At 37.6% G+C, this 22,322-nt stretch overlaps 1 protein-coding gene across 4 annotated transcripts in view; it reads right to left on the reverse strand.

The window, feature by feature from the left end:
* Positions 1-22,322, reverse strand: part of ROS1 (ROS proto-oncogene 1, receptor tyrosine kinase) — a 142,082-nt gene that overhangs the window by 13,821 nt on the left and 105,939 nt on the right. For all 4 annotated transcript variants that reach the window (XM_045391634.3, XM_065543247.2, XM_015448589.4 and 1 more), the window contains 8 exons: positions 20,153-20,288; positions 18,779-18,941; positions 17,115-17,179; positions 16,064-16,193; positions 9,952-10,049; positions 9,017-9,217; positions 7,995-8,129; positions 624-787 (listed from right to left, as the gene is read on the reverse strand). In XM_045391634.3, coding sequence (XP_045247569.2) covers positions 624-787; positions 7,995-8,129; positions 9,017-9,217; positions 9,952-10,049; positions 16,064-16,193; positions 17,115-17,179; positions 18,779-18,941; positions 20,153-20,288 — 1,092 coding nt within the window. The remainder of the gene's footprint in view (positions 1-623; positions 788-7,994; positions 8,130-9,016; positions 9,218-9,951; positions 10,050-16,063; positions 16,194-17,114; positions 17,180-18,778; positions 18,942-20,152; positions 20,289-22,322) is intronic.

The following is a 22,322-nucleotide window of genomic DNA, read 5'->3' on the forward strand; positions in this document are numbered from 1 at the left end:
CAGTTAGAAGCAAAGGATTAGATATATACATAGCAACATGGATAGACCTTAAAAATACAGTGCTTAATGAAAACAGGAAGAAAAATGCATTCATTTCACAAAAAACAATACACATTTTGCAGGAAAACATACAAATGAAAAGATACACACTAAAGACATTAGAATGGTTGCCTGATGGGGAGGGAGGAAGTTGAAGAGGAGAGGAATATGGGGATAAAATGGCTAAACAAACAAACAAGATAGGAGCTCTGCATAGGCCAATGATGATAATGTACCATAAGCAGAGTCTGTAATTAACTCTGTACTCAAGGTCCAAACTGGTGTGTAGGGGGAGAAGAGGAGAACAGACCTTATGACAATATAGTCTAACATGTTAATTCTCCTCCTTACTATCTTAGATTATAAATCCAGGGGCCATAGCACTATCCTTTATTTTTTCAATTTAGTGCATAATACAAATAATTTTCACAGAGGAATGCAATAAACACTTAATTATGATAACAAAGGTGCCAGTATATTATTCTTTTTGCCTACCCCAAAATGCTTTCTGTGTACATTCCATTTTAACCTTGTTCAGTTCACAGTGCAGAGAAAACTAGAATATTCTGAAGAATCAAACTTACCTTCAAAGTTTTCATTTATGACTCCACTGGTGTTTGCTTCATCTCTGCACTGATAAATGCTATTCAAGAAAAAATTTCTGAATAACTGAAGTTGGTCCTGAATTCTATGAAAAGTAGGCCTTTGGTCAGGTTCTTGAGCCCAGCATTGGGTCATTAAATTCCACCTAAATATGCGGGGAAAGATGGGAAAGTAAATAGAAATTGGATATAATTACTGATAACCCAGGTAGGGTCATTTTAGAAAGGAAAGAATCCAAGTTATTGCCAGTTTTCCTTAATTAATATAAACGAATCATAACAAAGGCTTTGGTTTCTTATTTAAAAGTGGCTTTTAACACCACTACGTTTATTAGACAACATCTTTCTTTTGAAAATGTGACATTATTTTAACAGTTATTATTCCAAATAAATAGATGGATAAGTAGATGGTGGCAAAATGTCTACTCAACACTCAACTACTCAAGGTGAAGGTCTCATGTGAAGGTGATCTGGCTTCATCCTTGCCACCCACTGATCACCAGAGTTGATTCAGCTGATGTCTGGCTATACAGGTGTCCCCTTCCTCCAGTGTTCCATGTGTAACCCTCCTTAAGTTGAAAACTTGGTTGAAGAGGATGACCTTCCTTGATAGAAGAGGACCATTCTTTAATCAAGGGTGTTTAAGTAGCTCTTTAAGCTCTCAAGGTAAAGGTCTCACCTGCACTGTCAGTCTTATAGTCAATCATAATGTATCAACACATAAAGAAACTAATAGCTATAAAAATTGTTGAAAGGCAAAATTCATCACGCCTCAACTCATATAAGCAGGAAAATTGTAAGTATTTTATATTGTTTATAATTAACTAGGTCTTTCTCAGAGTCCCTACCTAGCATAAGAAAAGAAACTTCATTTAGTACAATGTTGTTTATAACTTAGTCTCACTATTTTAAACAATCTTTTTAAGTATTATTCAGTCTTTTCTGGATAATAACCCAACCTCTCTTATTTTCAGGCCATCCCCACTACTTCTGCCTTCCTTTCTAAGGTAGTGTCAGGATATATGTTGGGTACGAGGTTTATGTGACTTGTAGAGGCATGGTGAAGAATCCTGTGAACCCCACTGTGCCCTCCAGATCTTTACTAGTCTCAGTGACTAATCCAGAATTCATTAAGGAGTAACTGATCTGACCCAGCCTAGGTATCAGCCCCTGTTGGCAATCTGTGAATTCTTTACCTATTCTTTTGACGTTTCCCCACTAAAGTGATCCACCCTTGTCTCTCTCTAGCTGTAGGATTCTCAGATGCTATGAAGCCCTATACATGCTCTCAAGGCCCAGGGAATCCATTCTTGTTTCTGCTGTAGGCCCACAGGGAGGTACTTGGCAGAATCTCTAGCTCTGAACAAAATGTTCACCCAATATAGGAAACAAAGGAAGTTTGGAAGCATAAGCTAGACATTTCTGTCTGGACAAGTCATTCTACCTTCTCAACAATGCTGAGTCTCCCATGTCAAAGTGAAGGTCCTCCACTCAATGATCTATTTGTAATTCTCCCGAACTAGGGGTGAGTGAGCAGTTAGTTTTGGTGGTACCCATCTCTTCTAATTGAAGCCTACAGAGGAGGTTTCCAAACCCAGATATCCAGTATCTCACCTTCCCACCTCTATCAAGTTCTCTTCTTTCTTCACTTCGTCAGGGCTTGGAAGGAATGAGGGCTCTACTCACTACCTTTTTTAATTTGACTATCCTTATATAAAATTATATGTTTTTATAGAGACAATTAAAACCTAGTACTTAAAAAGGAGCTAAAGGACTTTAGATGCTCTCTATATTCCAAACCTGGTTTTCAAGCCTACTGACTTCTTATAAACAAGTACTTGCTCTCTTTTTTTTTCTGGAGCTATATGGCAGATCGGATCAGGGAGAGAGAAGTGATAAAGAAACAGATTAGGAGGTACTTAAAGTATTAGTACTACTATATGAATAAATATACTCTTATAAATTATAAGTTCTTTGCAAAGTAATAAAGAAAACAAACACGAGTTCTAACAGACATGAAACAGTTTTGGAAAGTTGCTTACAGAAGGCCCCTCTGCAGAGGTGACATTTAGGCCAAAGAACTTTGTAAGAAAATAAGATACTAGTCATGGGAATAGGGTGTGGATGGGAGTCAGGGAACACACTACAAGTGGGGAAAGCATGTGTAAAGTCCTAAATTTGGAAAGAGCTTGGCACATTTTCGAACCTGAAAGAAAGCCAGTGTCGCCGAAGTGCAGTCATTGAGGGGAAAGGATGAGATGAGATCAGAGGAGGGAAGCGAGATCATGCAGGTCTCACAGGGCAGGCAAAGAGTTGGATTTTACAACACTACAAGGGGAAGCTTTTCAAGATTTTTAAGCAGACATAATCTTTACATTTTTAAAGGATTACTCTAGCAGATATGTGGACAATAAATTATAAATGGGCAGGTTGGAAGCTATTAAAGACGACTAGATGAGAGATAATGATGGTGTGGACTGAGGTAATGCCTGTGGAGCTAGAACAAGATTATAATCACTAGGTAACGATGGCCCAGAAATCATTATAGATATTGTATTTAAAATAGCTAGTATCCATTTGGGGAATTATAATGTAATCTCCATTCCATTATAATGTGGCAAGCAAACTCCACTTCCATTTATTTCGTTTCCTGACAAGCACCTCAGGTCAGAGTTGGTACTCCATATCAGAATAAATGGTATCAGGAAAAACTAATATGGGACTGTTTCAATGTATTGATCTGATGACTTTACATGTATTTCAAGGAATTTACATACCGGGTATACAGTGCCAAGCTTGGCTCTATATTTTAAAATTAGAATCATATCTGAGAAATAACCAAAAGACAACCTAATCTTTTACGTATTTCTCATTAACCTGTGCCATTTAGAAATGGGGATGATACAAAGATGTCAATGAAGAATCATTAGACTGCTAAATGAGATATTATAATCAATGTCAGATCACAGAATTTAAAAAATAGAGTTTTGATGATTAATCTAAGAGTTGTCCTCAGAGTATAGAGGAAAAATGAAGAATTATAATTATCCATAGGAAGCATTTTATTTTTGATTTTATTTTTGAAAATAAAGTTGTGATTCAAAAATATTGCCAAGGCATAGATGGAATCTCTCAAGGTTGGTCATATTTCAATTAGGAGGTTTTTACAGTTGTCCCTCCTTATCAGTTTTGCTTTTTATGGTTTCAGTTAGTTGAGGTTAGCCATGGTCCAAAAATATTAAATGGAAAATTCCAGAACTGAACAGTTCATAAGTTTTAAATTGCATGCCATTCTGAGTAGTGTAATGAAACATGAAACTGAGACATGAAACTATCACTTTGTCCAGCATATCTATGCTGTATATGTTACCTACCCATTAGTTGACTAAGTTGTCAGATCAAGAAAACATAGTATATATAAGGTTGGGTACTGATATGATTTGGCTCTGTGTCCCCACCCAAATCTCATGAAGAATTGTATCACCAGTGTTGGAGGAGGGGCCTGGTGGGAGATGATTGAATCATGGGGGCAGATTTCCACCTTGCTGCTTTGGTGATAGAGTTCTTATGAGATCTGGTTGTTTAAAAGTGTGTAGCACCTCCTTCTTTCTTACTTTTGCTCCCTCTCTTCCTCCTGTTCTGGCCATGGAAAGACTATGCCTGCTTCCCCTTCACCCTCTGCTATGATTGTAAGCTTCCTGAGGCCTCCCGAGCCGTGCTTCCTGCAGAGCCTGTGGAACCATGAGCCAATTAAACCTCTTATAAATTACCCAGTTCTCTTTATAAATTACCTAGTTTCTTTGTAAATTACCAGTTCCTGATAGTAGTGTGAGAATGAACTAATACAAGTATTATTCTTGGTTTCAGGTATCCACTGGGGGCCTTGGAACATATCCCCCACAAAAAAAAAAGGCCATTGCCATACTTATTTATAACCTGATTTATTATGCAAAAAATCAAGATACTTAGTGAGATTATTTAGGAGGAGAGAAAGAAAAGGAAGAAGGAAGAGGAGGCCAGGGAAGAGGAAGGCAGGGGGAAAAAGAAACCATCCTTATAGCTGCCACTTAGCCACTTGCACATCACCCACTCATTCTACCTCCAAAAGTTCAGCCTCTTGTTTAATATGTGAAATCCACTTAAGCAGAAATTCCTCTTTTTTTCATTTATGGAGGTTTTAATTTACATTTAATCCAATCATTACTCTGTACTTAATTTTCTGATGACAAACACATTTGGCCTGTTAATATATAAAACCTTCCTGTTCCACCATGCAGGGACAAATGAGGACTAAGAAAAGAGGAGCTATATAAAGCAATAGTCATCTAAAAGTAAAGAATAAAACTTGTGTTCTCAAACAGCAATGAATTGGCAATGGAATGAAATGAAGAGGCTTTTAATAATCCTAAATGTATTTATTATATCTTGTAAGTAAATTAACAATGAAAACTATAGCCTTGGCATAGAGGATCTTCCCTTACAAATATGTCCTTGTCACCATTCTGTATCATGCAGTGTATACTTGCACCAAGTTATAGTTACAAATATTCAAACATATTACTCTAAACAAATTTGCAGGTCCTTCAAGTTTGTTAAAATTTACCTGGGCTGGTTGTTTTGGCTCCAGAAAAATACTCATTATACTTGAAGTATCTCATTTGGCTAAGTAGAGGTTCCAATTCCTCCACTCACCATGCAAACCCTTTACAACTCTTTTCCTCAAGTTTTTTTTTTTTTTTTTCAAAATAGCACAGGACTCATTAGCTATATCCAGTGTTAGCCTCTGTGAATATTAAGGACTTCGAATTCACAAAGCAGTTGAAGTTCGATACATGAAAACGTCATAGTATTTTTCAGTATTAAAGGGAAAAGTTTCTACAGTTATTTAAACAAAGTACATAAAATATAGACTTCAAAATTTTCCTTACTCATTATACCTAATCCTGGAGAGATGCAATTAGTATCCAGATGTACACAGTTTTTAAGATGTAAAAATAACATGGTGAACCTCTGTGTTCTCCCATGGTTGCCTCCTACACCTGAGGGACTCTCCAGTAATTCCAGTTGCTACTGTGATATATCTATTATAAAACCCCAAAAAAGCTCTCACTTGAAGTAGATTGCCCTTTGATCCCATTTCTTCTCAGGAGTTGTGTGGTTGTTGTGCAAACTAAAAACTGAAGAGAATCCTGATGGCTGGGCTTTCTATCATACATCCCAGGAGAGGAAGAGAAGGGTAGGAATGCTCTGAACCTGGCATTCCATTAATAGCTGAGTACAGCATAGCTATCTATGGGCTCACCTGACCTAGAGTGCATCCAGGTGCTGAGTATTTAAGCAGTAAATGGAAGGTGTAGCAGGGCTCAGTGCAGACTTTCAACCCCCTAAGCTGGGCCTGTGATCTCAGAAAACTGTCTCAAATAAATATCAGTTCCCTCTGTACTCTAAGGAGAGTAGTTAATCTTTATCATGACAACTTAAGGCCATGGCCAGATTGACTGGTATTGCTGAGATCTCCATTTCCTAGCCAAGCTTGTTTTCCTGGTTGGCAATAGATCTTTAACCCTTCCCAGGGCTTGTTAGAGTCCTGCAGCTGTTGGAGGGCTTGATGCAGGGCTTATTTGTATTAATGATGTTCAAATGAACTTCAAAACCAGAAAATGAAAATTTAAAATTTTCATTTCAAATGAACTATATTTTTATTAAAACAATGGCAATTCAATCAATAAATTATTCAAGATAATACATTTTCCCACTCATAATCAGGAATACTTTTGTAGCGCTCCTCCTTCCTCCTTCTAGTTGCATTTTTTATACCTTTAGCTAAAGTTCAACTTGTCTACATTTTTCTGCTCCACAATACAGCAATTTGTTATTAACTTCCCTGCCCCGAACAAAATAATCAAACACATCAGTCAAAACTGATAGTTTAGTGATCAATTTCTAAGCTGCCTATCCAAAAATATTGCATGATTGTGATGAGGCACGTTAACCCTTGGGGAGAGAGTGGAATAAGTGATTAGTTTGTAAATATTTAGTTAAAATTTATTTTGTATTTAGGTATCCCGGGCTTTTTTCTTAAGCCCTACATGCAAGGTTTTCAAATTTTGTATAATTTCTTATCCTTAATTTATATAATTTTCACCATTTCTCCCCAAAATGATTATGAATCATTTTTTATGCACTATTATCTAATTTGGTCAGATGTGTGTGTATCTGATCTCCCTGTAAATATCCCAGAGATTATTAAGCTAAATCAGAAGCAAGTAGTGATTCCAATCTTCTTCAAGCTGGAAGATTTAAATAATACAAAAATACGCACCAGTAGAACATCTAACCAAGGTGCCCAGCTCTTAATCATCTTTTGGCTCAAGTCTGCATAATCCTCTAAATAACACAGCATAGTCAAGGCAGTACAACCATGGTGTGCATCCGCATACTGCTAATTCCTTTTGCACTTGCCTGTACCACACAGTTTAGCACTTTATTACATGTTGGCTTGGCATCCAGCTGCTCCGTGTGGGTGTCTTTTCATTCAAAACACATTCTGAGATGCTGAAGAGCTGTGTCCCTGGTTTAAACACCTCTGTAATCCATACAATCCTTGGCATGTTATGGTGCACATAGAGAGTTCATACTTACTTGCTCTTTTAGAAACTTCTTGGGTAAGACAATTCTTGGAAAAAGTTGTCAAGACTTAAATTTCTGCTGAGACTTTCCACAAGGAGGCAGATTAATACTCAGAATAAAAGCTTTTTTCCTTATAATTTGACTAAAAGTCGCTCACTCTTCTGAGAAATCACTATTAGAATTTAGTAATGGCCAGGATTCACTAAAGTTACAATACTTAGTCATTTTTTTGTTATGTTCATAAACAGATCACAATTTGTATAATTTTTAGTAACACTATTTCTTATTAGTCAATGTCAGCTATATCAACAAAGGCAATCCAACTTTTTAACAATATATTCCTATTTAGTATAATCTTTTAATATGTAGATTAAGATACTAGTCAGATCATATCTCCCAAAATAAAAGGCATACACGTGTGTATACTGTCTCTCTCTCTCACACACACACACACACAGAGTGCTTTTGTTAGAATTCACTTACCCAGAAGTATTTCACTCTCCAAAATTTTGTTTCTCAGTGAAATATCATTTGTATATAGAAATAAAAAGAAACCATAATGTATTCATAAATTGACACCATGATTGATATTTTATGTGGGATATACAATGTTTAAGTTCCAGTTTTTATTTTAACAATTTAACAAACTGTATCAAGAGGCCTAAGATTGTATATGCACATGTTTTTGTTTGGGGGGTGCTTATGTTAACATAATTAACTTACAGATCATCGGGACAATTTCTTGGTGGCTCCAGTCTCCCTCCTGTTTGCACATAGTTTAAAACATCAAGGTTGGAATGAGCTGGATAAGGCTGATGACCAAGAGTTAAAATCTCCCAAATCAGAATTCCAAAAGACCTAAGAATAGTAGAGGGTTTGCTTTAATTATACTTATTACAAACACCAGGTTTACAGTAGTTTCTCCAACAACATTTTTCCTGGGGCTAGCAGGGTCTACTTTGTCAGGGTATCATTGGCCTCATAAAAGGCAAATGGGAGATATAAAAGCAGGCTGACAGGAAAAACTAGAACAAGACACTGCGTATGAGCAAATACTTCAAAGGTGATAGGCAGGCTTGGAGGAGGCACACGTGCACACACAGACAGAGACACAGACGCATATGTGTACTCACATGCATGCACATCCATGCACATATACACCTATGCACACACAGAAACAGACACACATGCACATGCATGCACATATACACCTATGCACACACAGAAACAGACACACATGCACATCCATGCACATATACACCTATGCACACACAGAAACAGACACACATGCACATGCATGCACACACAGAAACACGTGCACACACACATGCATGCACACATACATACACGTATACACACACTCATACTCTTTCTCTCCCTGACTGAAACCCCACTGTAGGCCTCCATTATCTAAGAATTTCAGAGCATTGACATGCAGACACACCTAAGGGTGAGCACAAAAACACTTCAGCATTTTCCTCCCAAGTTTGCAGGGGATAAAGTGCCAGTAAACATTGAGAGGGAAGGCATGAATAAAAATTGGCAGCACTGAGAAATTTTATCTCATTCGTAATTTTGCCTAGGGCCAGCCCAACTAAAAAGTCATTGAACAAACCTTTACATTTTGAGCTGGTCTCTGGTCTTCTGTTTTCTCACATTAAAAAAGCAAGATTAGATGTCCTTTTAAAATCCCCTCTAACGTTTGATGATTCTGTCAGCATTACTCTGTGTCCTGTTAAACTTACCATACATCAGATTGCGTAGTGAAGATTCCATCCATCAAACTTTCTGGAGCCATCCACCGAACAGGGAGCAGGCCTTCCCCTCTCTTTCTGTAGTAATCATTTTTATAGATGTCTCTGGCGAGTCCAAAGTCCCCAATCTTCACTATCCGTGGACTGGTATAGTCTTTCACGGAAACAAGGCAATTTCGAGCTGCCAGATCCCTATGGCAGAAGTTATATTTAATAATAATAACAACAACAATAAAGTTCCAGAAATCAAACAAGTAACCATAGTAGGTCTGTAAAGAAGAGAAACTTTTTTTTTTTTTTTACTTTAAGTTCTGGAATGCATGTGCTGAACGTGAAGTTTATTACATAGGTATACATGTGCCATGGTGGTTGGTGCACCCATCAACCCGTCATCTAGATTTTAAGTCCTGCTTGCATTAGGTATTTCTCCTAATGCTCTCCCTTCCCTTGCCCCCGACCCCAGACAGGCCCTGGTGTGTGATGTTCTCCTTCCTGTGTCCATGTGTTCTCGTTGTTCAACTCCCACTTATGAGTGAGAACCTGCTTTGGTTTTCTGTTCCTGTGTTACTTTGCTGGGGATAATGGTTTCCAGCTTCATCCATGTTCCTGCAAAGGACACGAACTTATTATTTTTTTATGGCTGCATAGTATTCCATGGTGTATATGTGCCACATTTTCTTTACCCAGTCTATCATTGATGGGCATTTGGGTTGGTTCCAAGTCTTTTCTATTGAAAATAGTGCTGCAATAGACATATGTGTGCATGTGTCTTTACAGTAGGATGATTTATAAGAGAGACTTTTAATAGAAATTATTCCTAGTTTGAAGGAATTAAAATGTTTAATTATCTTGTGTGCTTTACCTGCACTTCAGGTGATTATTGTGCCAATATCCATAATAACCCTGTATCCAGAAAAGAAATGTACCTGTGAATGAAATGCATCTGTTCCAAGTAGACACAGCCTTTAGAAATATCTACACACAGGTCTACGAGGTCAACCAAGGTGAGTAAAGGACCATAAAACTGTAAGAAATGAAGGAAAAATTACAGGTAGTTTTCTAGTTTGCATGAAATATATACATACATGTGTGAATATAAGTGGATACATGTATATGCATATACATGTATGTTTGTGATGTTTTAAAGGGATTTTTAGTTATGATTATAAGAATTCAAACAAAGAGGAAAACAAATTTATATATTTTCTATTCAAATATACGTTAAAAAAAATGACAGCTATGTTTAGTAAGTAGAGGCAATATGGAATCTTTATTGGAAAGACCTCCAGGTGTCAGGCCAGACAGATCGAGATGTGAATCCTAGTTCTGCTATTTACTAGTTGTGTGAACTTGCTTAAGTTACTTAACTCCCTAAGCAAATTTCTCACGTGTAAAATGGGCAATAATACTGACCTTGCAAAATTCAAGTAAGTTACATAATATGGCTGGTCAATAACAGGCACTTAATAAACATTTGTTGCTCTCATATGTAGTCAAAACGATGACTTATTTAGTGCTAGCTGGTTTAATTATTGACCCAATGACACTCTGTCTTGCCAGTCATGACAATGGGCTTGTTTCCCGTATGAACCCCATATAAATTGTTAGCAATACCCTATTTCAAAGTTTCAAATTACTCCTCTCATCTAAGAGAGCGAGCACAATTATACACTTGAGCCTGTACTGGTTGCAATGATTTCTACATGGAAAAAAAGCCAGTTGAAGTGTTTATTAGTACCATATTGGGAAAATTCAAAGATCCTGCCCTGAAGCTATATTATACTGTCTGTCCCTTTCCAGTGCTCTGCAATTACCCTGGTTCAAGCCTTTGTCATCCCTAATCTAATGCATTCAAAAATTTCCCATGTCTCCAGCCTCCTATGCTTTCATTAGCTTGCTTTGTTGTGACCCCCTTCCTGTAGAGTCTATTATGAATTCCTGAGCACCCCCAGGCTGCACAAGCCTCTCTACAAGTCTATTAATTTCCTACTGTTTCTCCTCTCTCTATCTGTGCTTCAGTTACACTGGTCCACTTGCAGTTCTTTATTCCTAGTCTGCATTTCTCAGCCTCTCTTCTTTATTCCTGCTATGATTTTTTCCCCTGGAATGTCCTCCTGTTTCTTGATTTCCATCCACAGCCTTAGCTGAGTATCTCAAATGATTCCCAACCTCCAAGTCCCTCAATTCCTTAAAAACAAATGCTCTTAAGTGCTGTTCTCCCTACCTCCTCTGACACATTTATCTCTTGCCCCCAAACTAGGAATATTCTGATGTTCTGGGGCTCACTATTGCCATGGTTCTTCACAGCCACACCTAGGGCTAATAACTAGGCTCTGACCTTACTCCCAAATCAATCCTTCTCCAACCTAATTCAGGTCCACTGTCTCATGGCCCATATCTGAGTCCTTGCTGGGTGTCTTGAATGGTTCACTGGTTCCTGTGAACGGAACCCTGCTCTGCTCTCGGCAAAACCTACTCTACCTGTGAAGTCTTTCTCTAGGCCTAGGATCCTACTCCCTAATTTCAGCCTGGTGGCTAGTGCCCTGTTCCCTGCTGACAGATTTTCATAATGCTGGTGCCTGCTTGGATCTCTGACTACTCTCTCCTTCTGATATACCATGTATCAACCTGTTGGGATACCGCATCACCCCATGTTGAGTTTCCTTGACTCTAGATGCCACCCTGGACTGCCACCTGTCATCTCTTGTTAAAACCTTCAGACATATTAAACTTTGATCTCAGTCTGTCCCCAGTCAAAGCCTTTCGTAACTCAGTGGCAAAGCACAGTTCAGCTACTGTTCTACCTCCTGCTTTGGTTGTGTCTGAATCAGTAGACCTCTTCCATGAAGCCCTCTCAGCTTTCCTCAGTTAGGAATCGCTCCTTCCTCTGGGCTTCTACAGTATATTCTCCACTGCACTCTAATGAGTCCACCTACTTCCTACTTTAAGTGGATTATTTAGGTATCTGTAGACTTTCACCTGTAGACTTACAACTCTACCATGTAACAAGTTCCTTGAGTGCAAGAACCACATCCTTCACCGTTGTATAGTAAACACCCAGCAAAAATTTGGTGAATTGAATTTTATCTGGAAGGCAGCACGTTTACTACATATTCATATTACTTTGACAGTTTTTGTTTGTTTGTTTCACTTTTTTCTATCTTAATACAATCCTTTTAACAAAAGTTAAGGCCAGGTGTGTTATCTCACGCCTGTAATCCCAGGACTTTGAGAGGCCAAGGCAGGCAGATTACTTGAGGTCAGGAGTTTGAGATGAGCCTGGCCAACATGGTGAAACCTTGTCTCTACTACAAAAAATATACAAAAATTAGCTGGGCATGGTGACATGTGTCTGTAGTCCCAGCTACTCAGGAGGCTAAGGTAGGAGAATTACTTGAACCTGGGAGGCAGAGGTTGCAGTGAGCCGAGATCATGCCATTGCACTTCAACCTCGGCCACAGAGCAAGACTCTGCCAAAAAAAAAAAAAAAAAAAAAGTTAAAAGGAACCTTAGGAAGTTTTTGATTCAAAATTTCATTTTGTAGATAAAGAAGCTGAGTCCTCAAAGCAAAGGACTAGACTAAGCTTTCTGGGCCTAGTTGCAGTCAATTCTTAGGCATCCAACCCAACAAAACAATCCTTGAATGCAGGGAGAGAGAGAGAAAGGCTTCTGCTGGTTCTTCTGCTATGGTGCCTCTGAGCACTCCACGTGGGGAGACGCTGGCCTCAAAAGAACTCAGCATGAGAGGCAGTAGCATTTGTGATGGTTCCCATAGGCCTCAGGCCTTCATTCTGCCTTCAGCACCTAACAATGTCTCTGTGGTTGTAGCGAAGGAGACAAAGCCCTGCAAGCTGTTTTTGGCAGCCACCAGGAAAGGCTGCGGAACAACTGAAGTGCATGTGAGAACCAATCTTTATAAGCATTAGGATCCTGGGTGAATCAAAATGATTTGGAAAAAGTAGATCCACGTTTTTTTCAGTCTATCCCTTTTTCATCCTCTCTTCACTTTTCATACACTTAGCCCCACCACAAAACAAGACAATCTACAAATAAAATGTATTGTTTAAGATGAGGGATTGAATGTGTGCATTTTTAGTTCCACTCTCTCCCCAAACCTTACTGACATGGCAGTAGAGTGAACACTTCATAATTTCACAAGGGCAAAGCAACTGTCATGAGAACTGACATGGCAGACAAAGCATTCTGGAAGAGGGAAAGCAGATGGAGGAGTGGTAATTTAGCAGAGCCAAGAGGATGAAAGCTGACTGCCTACAGAAAGAAAAGGCAAGAATTAAGCTGTTTTTCATCATGGAAGGTCATAAAGTCCCCAGGACAAGGAGAAGGACTGAAAGCAAAAAGAACGTTTAAGTTATTTAAGGCCTAACTAAATCATAGATTCTTCTACCACAGATGAAGGCTTCTGTCTATAGAAAACAAACAAATAAAAACAACAGAAACCTGAACCAGAACAACTCCAAGTTCGGAGATACTACCAGTCACACTGAGGCACTGTACTGAAATGGAGAGAATTAAAATTAAATAAGAGTCCACATACTGAGCCTTGAGACCTCCAGCCCCCTCTAAATGCTCTGAGTTGATGCATCAGGCATTTACTGTCCAGAGGAGAAACGAGCAATTTCCTCCCTGGTTAAACTGGCATATGTCAGGGAAGAGATTCAGTTACTGACATTGGAGGATCCCCAGTGGAAGAGCAGGGTCCCACCTAACACCAAAAGGAAGCTTCCTTGGACATATAGGTTCCCATCATTTTGTTAGGCCTCATGATTAAATATGAAACCAGCCAAGAATACTAGACATCTGAGAAAGATTCTCACATTGAATCAGATTCCAAAACAAAGAGGGACAAGGAAGCCAAGACAATGCAGGAAGCAAATTAACATTTTTTGAAAAGTATAATTAATACCCTAAAAAAGATGAGTAAAATTTTGCATCTATGAAGAAAACCAGAATATTATTTTAAAAAGCCGTCAAAACACAAGAATAAGTATGTGAAAAATTAAAATATGTTAACAAAAAATTTTAATCCTACAAAAAGATTAGGGGACAAAGTTGAGGAAGTCTATCACAATGGAAAGCAAAATGACAAAAGCTAGAAAATAGGAGACAGCAGCTAATAGAATGAGAAGATGAAACAAAGCAGTCCATTATAACAGGATTTCTAGAACAAAGAAATAGAGGGAATAAGGAATTCTCTTCATTATCAAAGAGACAATGAAAAAAATTCCTGAAACTGAAGGGAATGATGAGCGAAGCAACTGTTACTCTGCTGTGGGTAAAGAGTACCACAGGTAAAATTCTCCTCAAATTTTTGAAGCGGAGGAGGCAAAAGCAGACCACTGATAATAAGTTCAGGAATCAGAGTGGCATAAGAATTCTTCCTGGCAATTGTAGAAGTGAGGAAAGAAAGACGTAGTGGCTTTATCTGTTAGATAAAGAGTTTTCAACCTAAAAGTCCAACCAAATTATCAATCAAGTATAAGGGAAGAATAAAGGGCATTTTGTCAAAAATTAAAAAAAAAAAAAAGCAGATTTTTGCTGCACATGCATACTTTCTCATACTTTCTCTTTTCTAAAACAAACAAAAAGTCATGAGATACAAGGAAAAAGCCCCACATGGACAAGAGTTGAGGAAGATTCCCAGGTCTAATATGAAGGAAACCCCTACAACAGCAGCTGTGTAGCTAGCCTAGAGCACAAGCATCTACACGGCTTCCAGGAAGGAAGTGTCCAAGAAAAAATTAAGTACCAGATTATCTGATATTGTTAAACATATTGAGAAAAGTGTTACCATTCAGTTGGGGAGTTTACGTATATAAAAACTAAAATGAAAACAAGAGATATTTATTAAACTAGCCTCAGGAAAAATACTTTCAATAACAACATTTGGATAATTCAGCTCCAAAAATAATAATAATAACTAAATAGTTCTAATAATGCAAAACCAGAAGGATGATTTATCTGCAAATTGTGATAACTGTCAGAGGATGAGGCAAGCAAAGTTTTCCTGTGTGTAGCGTGGTGGGGGATGGACAGGTATATTATGAAGAAGTCTAAGAGAGTTAAATCCTCCTCTTCCATACTGGGCAGTCAACTTACCCCAAATTGAAAAATCAACATGTGTCAGTATGAGCAGACTATTTAGGAACTTGGCGGTAAATACCAGAAGATATGTGCAGGCCTGAGAGGTAGGAATGAGGCAGTGCACAGGGCTCCTGTTTTTCACTATATGCTTTGTCACATATTTTAATTTTTTAGCCATATGATGTTTATTTTGATATAAAAAAAGTTTTTAATCCACCACATTTAAACTTTGGTGACTTGTCTTATCTCACGTGTTCTCATCTAAGGTATAAAGTAGGTTCCTGCAGGTAGTCACCCCCAGTCCTGTCCGCCATTCCACAGTATTTCCAGGGTTCATAATGTGCTATGCACTGCTCCAGGCACTGGGGATACAAGAGAAGAATGACTGCAGCTGTGTTTTGCAGGCAGAGCTTGTTAGCATGTATGTAGGGAAAGAGAAAGCAAGGAACTAGATGGGTGGAGTAGGAGAGGATGTACGAAATCAAGAGCTCTGTTTGGGGCAAAATATGTTTGAGATGCCTACTAAAATCCAAATAGATATGTCAACTAGAGAGGGACATACAAGTCTGGTACTCAGTAAAGACATTAAGACTGGAAATATAATTTGGGACAGGCAGGCATATAGATTAAGTACAGAGATATGCCTTTCCAACTCCACACGATCCCTGTGCTCCAGAAAAACATGATTCTGGCAATGAGGGTCATGTTCTCCCATTAAATACTAAAAACAGGCTTGGGCTCATATGACCAGAAAATGCCAGAATGTTAGCCCACGGTTCTGATTGTCAAAATCTAACATGAAGTAAATAGAATAATTCTTTCCATATAAGTCTTCTAAGGTTTTACCACTGCAGCCTATTAAATCTAAAGAAAATTAATAGGGAATTATAGGCCATTTGCATTACGAAACCAATATTACAGATCCCTACTGCCTACCGTTGCCATCCGGGCTTTACGCAAATAAGTAAGAAGGTCTCCTCCTTCCATCAGTTCCAGGATAATATACTGGGGTTCATTCAGCAGACAAACTCCAAGCTGTTTCAGAATGTTGGGATGATTAAATTTGCTGAAAGGTGGAAAGACACAGGCTGGATGACATGACAGAGGCAGGAGTCCTAGCCAAGGGTCTTTATGGAGTACAGCAATTCTTTATCAATAATTTCCTTCAAAACCCTGACTTAGTGTGTCTAACGCTCTAACGCTTCCTTTTCCAACTACTGGTCTTTGTGCTTACCTTAAGGAGGTAATATGGCAACCCCTAGTGGCCATGAGTATGGATAACATAGGTTGGTTTTTAGAAGGAATAACATTTGTATTAAGCATATTTTGGAAAAGAAAGTAATTTTGACTAGTAGCCTCCTTGAAAAGATATTTTAAAACACTGTGTTTTGGGTCATTACAGGTATGAAATATATACTCTCCCTTTCAGGAAAACAACCCAGAAATGCAGGTTTGGCTACACAGTTTTCTCAAGACATCAAACCAAGCAAGTCCCAACCTAATAATTGGAACCCACAGCTTGAGACTCAATCAACCATTGCCTCAAGTTTTCCCATTAGGATGTGCTTGAGCAGTTTTTATGACCACAGACTCAAACTTGGAGACAAGTTTACGAAGACAAAGATATTTTCACTGACATTACAGCATTTGAGAGAACTCTCTCTTACTGGGTATACTTGACCATTATCCCATATTTAGATGAATACAAGTGTGTCAAAAGTCAAATAGCTTCAGAATTCACTTGCAAAACATGCTCCTTACTGAATATAAAAGAAAGGAGAACCTTTTGCCTGAGGAGTGCCTGTGCCCAGGCTCTGAAGATTGGCTTCTATAGACTACTTGCTCTGCAGATGTGGTTTCATGGAAACATTTCAACCACGTTGTTTTAGGCATGATCTGTTACGTCAGGTCATTTTGGATGTTAAAAACAAGTCAAGCAGACTTAAAACTTCTTACCCATACCAAGAGAAAATTATTTCAGAGTTACCTCATCAGATGTGCCTCCTTCAGGAATTCAATCTTCTCCTGGTCAGTGGAACCCTTCTTCAAAGTCTGTACAACATAAAAACAAGTCAGGAATCAGTATAGCAGACATTTCTGTGAGCTCAGCGGGTTAATGGAGATTGTTGTTTGTTTTGTAATATCTACCCTGAAAGCTGGAAACAGATCATAGATAAGGCATGTGCATGTATTCTATAAACCCTTCAAATGTTACCTCCTGTTATTGCTAATAGAATACGCAAAATAAAAGGTCTAGTAATGTTTATACAATGTTCCTCCAAAAGGTAGAATTTTAAGAGACCAAGTTTTGTTATTTAGGCTAATTTCTTAATTTTCAAAATTTTCTTCTTAGTATGTTTTCTTTATCTCCTTGCTTTCAATCTATTTCTTGAAGGCAAAGTTCCCAGTCCCAAGCAATTGATCAAAGCTAATCATGAAAATTGTGTTCTGAAATTCTCCAGCCTCCCTTGGAAATTGGGGTGGTCACATAACTCGGTGATGGTCAATGGTATATAAGAGAAAAACTGCTAAGGCGGGGAGGGAACTTTGAAGAAGACGTTTGCCTTCCTGAACATGTACATCTGGCACCATCTTTCCTCCTTTCCCTGGTCCGAATGAAGATGTGATGCTTGCTTCTTTGTCAGCCATCTTGGAACAATGAGGCAGCAAGCATGAACAACAGCCAAGAAAATTTCAGAGATACTGGCTCTGACCTGACACACTATCCTGAAGCCAGCAGTCATTTTGTTACATGACAGAAATAAACATTTGTTTAAAACAGTCAAGGTGCGAGTAAGTTAAAGAACTTTTAAATGACATCATTGGAAGCAGAGAGAATTTTGCCCTTTTCTAGTTGTATAGCTAACTCTCAAAGCAATAAATATCTAATAAGCAGAGATCAGGACATTGCTCAAATACATAAAGATTCATCCTCCCTTTATCAAAAGAAAGTTTTACAAAAATATGAGTATATCCAGTGCTTCCTTAAAAATATATTAAATGTACCATGATAAATAATCATGTAGTCAGAGACTGACAAACTATAGCCCGTGGGCCAAATCCAGCCTGTCACCTCTTTTTGTATAGCCTATGATCTGAAAATGGCTTTTCCATTTTTAAATGGTTGAAAAAGTCAAAAGAATACTACTATTTCATGACATACGAAAATAATATAAAATTCAAATTTCAGTGTTCATAAATAAAGTTTTATTGGTCCACAGCCACACTCATTTATTTACATATTGTCTATGACAATACAATGGCAGAGTCTGTATGGCCAGCAAGCCTAAAATATTTACTATCTGCCCAGTAAAGAAAAGGTTTGCTGACCCTTGGTCTAGTACCTTAAGAATGTGTTTTACAACTCCAGTTCTCTTATGACATGTTTGAAGAAAAATGATTGTCTGATAGGTCTTAGCTAATTAGTAGCCTTAGATGTAATGCAAATCCTGGAGATTGTTGATTACAAACAATGTTCCTATGTAGGAAATGTTTTTTAAAAATGTGATTTCTATAGCTATGGATACGCTTCGACATTCAAGCTGTCCTCTTTTCAACAAAGAGCACTCAACTTTTATTATAATTATATCCACGTCAATCCTTGTAGATATGGTGATATAATGTGTCAAGGAGTTCGAAGATTCACATTACCTTCACTGCTACTTTGATTTCTCCACTTCCAGCTCCTAAGATGTCCACTGCTGTTCCTTCATACACTTCTCCAAAGGCTCCACTTCCCAGCAAGAGCCGCAGAGTCAGTTTTTCCCGAGGGAAGGCAGGAAGATTTTCAATCTCCTCTTGGGTTGGAAGAGTACTGTAAAATAGCAACATTTTTGTCTCCCCACCCTCCACATATATAGGGTGTACAAGTTTGTGTTGGTATTCGTATTTGTGTTTGAGAGAGAAAGAAATATCTTATGGCTTTGCAGCATTGTGTGTTTTATGTGACATGGTGATGTGGAACTTTGTGTTCCTAATTACTTTACTACTATTCTACCACCTTTTACCCAGACAGAGCATGATGGTCCACTTCTAGGCAACTTAATTTTGATAAAAACGTATATGTGTATGTATTGCCTCAAGACTTTTATTGTAACTTGTTGTGTCAAAGTTACTAGGTATTAACTTCTTCAGATTGCCAATTTGTGTAAAAAGCTACTGCAAATTAGTAATAAATGCATCTGGGTTTATCAGCTTTTCCTTTAGCTATTTCAAACATGTGACATCTTATGTAAAACAAAATTTACTATGACCAAAAAGATCAACCCCATCACCATAAGGTTAACTTTTAGAAAGCCAAGTTTATCACTTGGAATACTACAAGGGGGAAAAATGCTGCTATGTTAAAAATGCTTTCCATTTATAATAGGGAATCTTGAGTAGCAGATATGTGCAGTATTCGCTCAAAGGAAAGTCACCTCTAAACAGCTGATTTAGATCCCCTTTGTGTCTACTTCAAATCCTTTGCTTTTACACCTTGCATTATAAATTTCTGAAAGCAAGGCCTATGATAATTTAATTCCTTTTTGCATAGATCCTAATATCATGAAGCTTTGCTTAAGACACTTGAATATTTTCCTTAATTATGATGACAACAAAAGTTCAAAACTCATCTGTTTTAAGAAGGTTTTGTGGGCAATCATTATACAACTTCTGAAATGGAGTAAGATACTTAAGGCTGACCACATATACAAGGCTCTCAAAACTCTCCTCTCAAACACTGCCTCCAGGTCAACCAACCACGTTACCATCTATTCTCTTCAATGTAATATTTTTCTCTTTCTTTCATTTGTTTTTGAGCTACATGATAAAACACTGGAAAATAGTGTATTTTTGTGTATTTTTCTTATAACCGCATAATTTGCCATCCACATTTGAGAGTGGAAGAGGAAGTTTTCAATAATTCTGCCAGAAAAATGGGTATAAACCATTACTGTCCTGGGCAATGCAGAATTCATAGGTACTCTCACTGCTGTTGCCCACCCTTTGCCTAGGTGCTCCATAATGATGGCCCACGCTACGTACTGTATTGCATAGCAGGCATTAGCCAGGCCTACTCCGGCTGCCAGACCGCGCAGCTCAGCCAACTCTTTGTCTTCGTTTAAAAGCACTGTCAGCCCCTCCTTGGCACTTTTTTGATTCTTTAGTCTTCTATGCCAGACTATAAAGGAAAAAAATGACATAATTTACAAAATAAAATGTTGCTTCTTTTTCCCTTTAGGAAATGCTAACAATGCATTTTAAGTGTTTTTATGTAAGAACACTATCAGTAGAATAGTTATAGGAGTTTTCATAATTTGATTTTAAAATAGCTTGTAAAAAACTAATTAAATCCAGGTAAAAAGCCATATAAAAGCACACAAATCATACTACACCATTTTTAATCTCACTTCTTAAAATTTAATGTATTTCTTACTGTTGTTATAAACAAATTAAAGTATCTTAATATTAAAACTTATTTGTCAAAATCACCCATAAACTAGAGTCAAAGTAAACCAAAACAAACATAATTATTAGTGAAACAAATTCATTTTTGAGTTCAGTCACATCCAGGTTATACTCCTCAGTAGAAAAGAAAATGCTTTCAGTATAATGGCAATTTTTTTTTTTTTTTTTTTGCAGAGTACAAGAGTGTTTATCATTGTTGTTCATACACACATACTCAAATATGTAGAAAAAGTATTGGAACGAAGCTTACCAAATGTTAGCAGTGGTCTGCCCTACTTGTAGAATCATGAGTAATTTGTATTGTCTTCTTTATATAATAAGGAGTATTAGTTTTATAATAAAAGAATTTTTTAAATATTAAAATACAATTATGTGAATAAGATTGTCCATCTTTACTGAACTGTTGACTCAGAAGTTGAAAACAGCAAGCATGCTTTGAGAGATGATCATTAAAATTTGAACTTAATTTCACAGTAGTTTCTATATTCAAGAAGTTAGAGTTTTACTCACATGAAATTCAATTTGAGGGGTTACACGGTGACAGATCACAAGTACCTTTTGCTAAATTAATTTTTCAAACTTGAAATGTTCTTACCACCTCTTTTTTAGGCTTCACTTTTAAAGGCCCAATGTAAGCCCACATCCTCAATGATGCCTTCTGAAACCTCAGCAACCTCTACTAATCTTCCATATCTGAACTTGAAAGACTAATTATGCCTCTCTGTGAGTGCTTATCCTATGCACTGTCTTGTTTATTTCTTCTATTATTGTCTTTCGTTATTATTTAACACATATCTTGCTATTTATCTTTCCACACAGGCATGTCTTACCTCCCTCATTAAATGGCAAGCTCCTGACGTCAGCAGTTGTATTTTACAGGTTTATATTTTCCTCTACTCCCAGCAGAAGGCTAATGTTAGACATTAGATACGACCGCTCAGAAGCAAAGGCTGTCAACACTCATTTTAAAAACCTGTCTTAATTTTATGTTTATAACTGATGAGTGCCCTCAGCACAATACAAATTTTAAAATAATTGTGACTTTTTTGTTATTTTAATGAGTCAACCTTTTCTCATGCACGCACACGCTCTTACTAGTAAAACCACATGCACTGCTGCTAAAAGCAAAGAACCGAATTAGCTTAGCTAGACTCAAAAACTCATGAATTTCAAACAGAATAAAGACCTTTTAAGTCCTGAGAAAGTCAGATATCCATAGGATGTCTTGGAAGCACAATAGGTTGTCTGAAATTATCTCATGTTCATCCACTAGAGTTATGGGTTTAAACAATGGTGATGTACAAGAAAGTAAGCAAAGGTCAGCTGAAGGATTCTTCATGTAATTCTCCTTCCCAGTAGGAAAGCAGACAAGCAGTCAAGCCTATATGCCAACTGCCAAATATACTGCAGTCATATGCGTAATTCTGGAGGGGCTGGCTTAGTGGCACAAACATCAGCTGTGCAATGCTTAGACTCTCTGGAACCACAGGTTAAAATCCTGGCAGGGTCAGCTGAAATTTTTAGCTTTCCAAGTTTGCTGAAGGAGTTTCACATATTGTCTGGGTGGAATCTTTGAAAAAAAATCTGAAATCAAGCTTCAAAGTGCTCTCATATAGATTGTGATTCCAATCACTTTGCAGAAAGAATAAAGATTTAGAACACAGTAAAGTGTTGGCTTTCTTTATCCTGAGAGTTCAACTTTATGTTTGTGACTTTTCCGTCAACTTTCCCTTGTAACTTACTCCTG

This window comes from Macaca fascicularis, chromosome 4 (assembly GCF_037993035.2).
Source record: "Macaca fascicularis isolate 582-1 chromosome 4, T2T-MFA8v1.1".
In the NCBI taxonomy this organism is placed as follows: domain Eukaryota; kingdom Metazoa; phylum Chordata; class Mammalia; order Primates; family Cercopithecidae; genus Macaca; species Macaca fascicularis.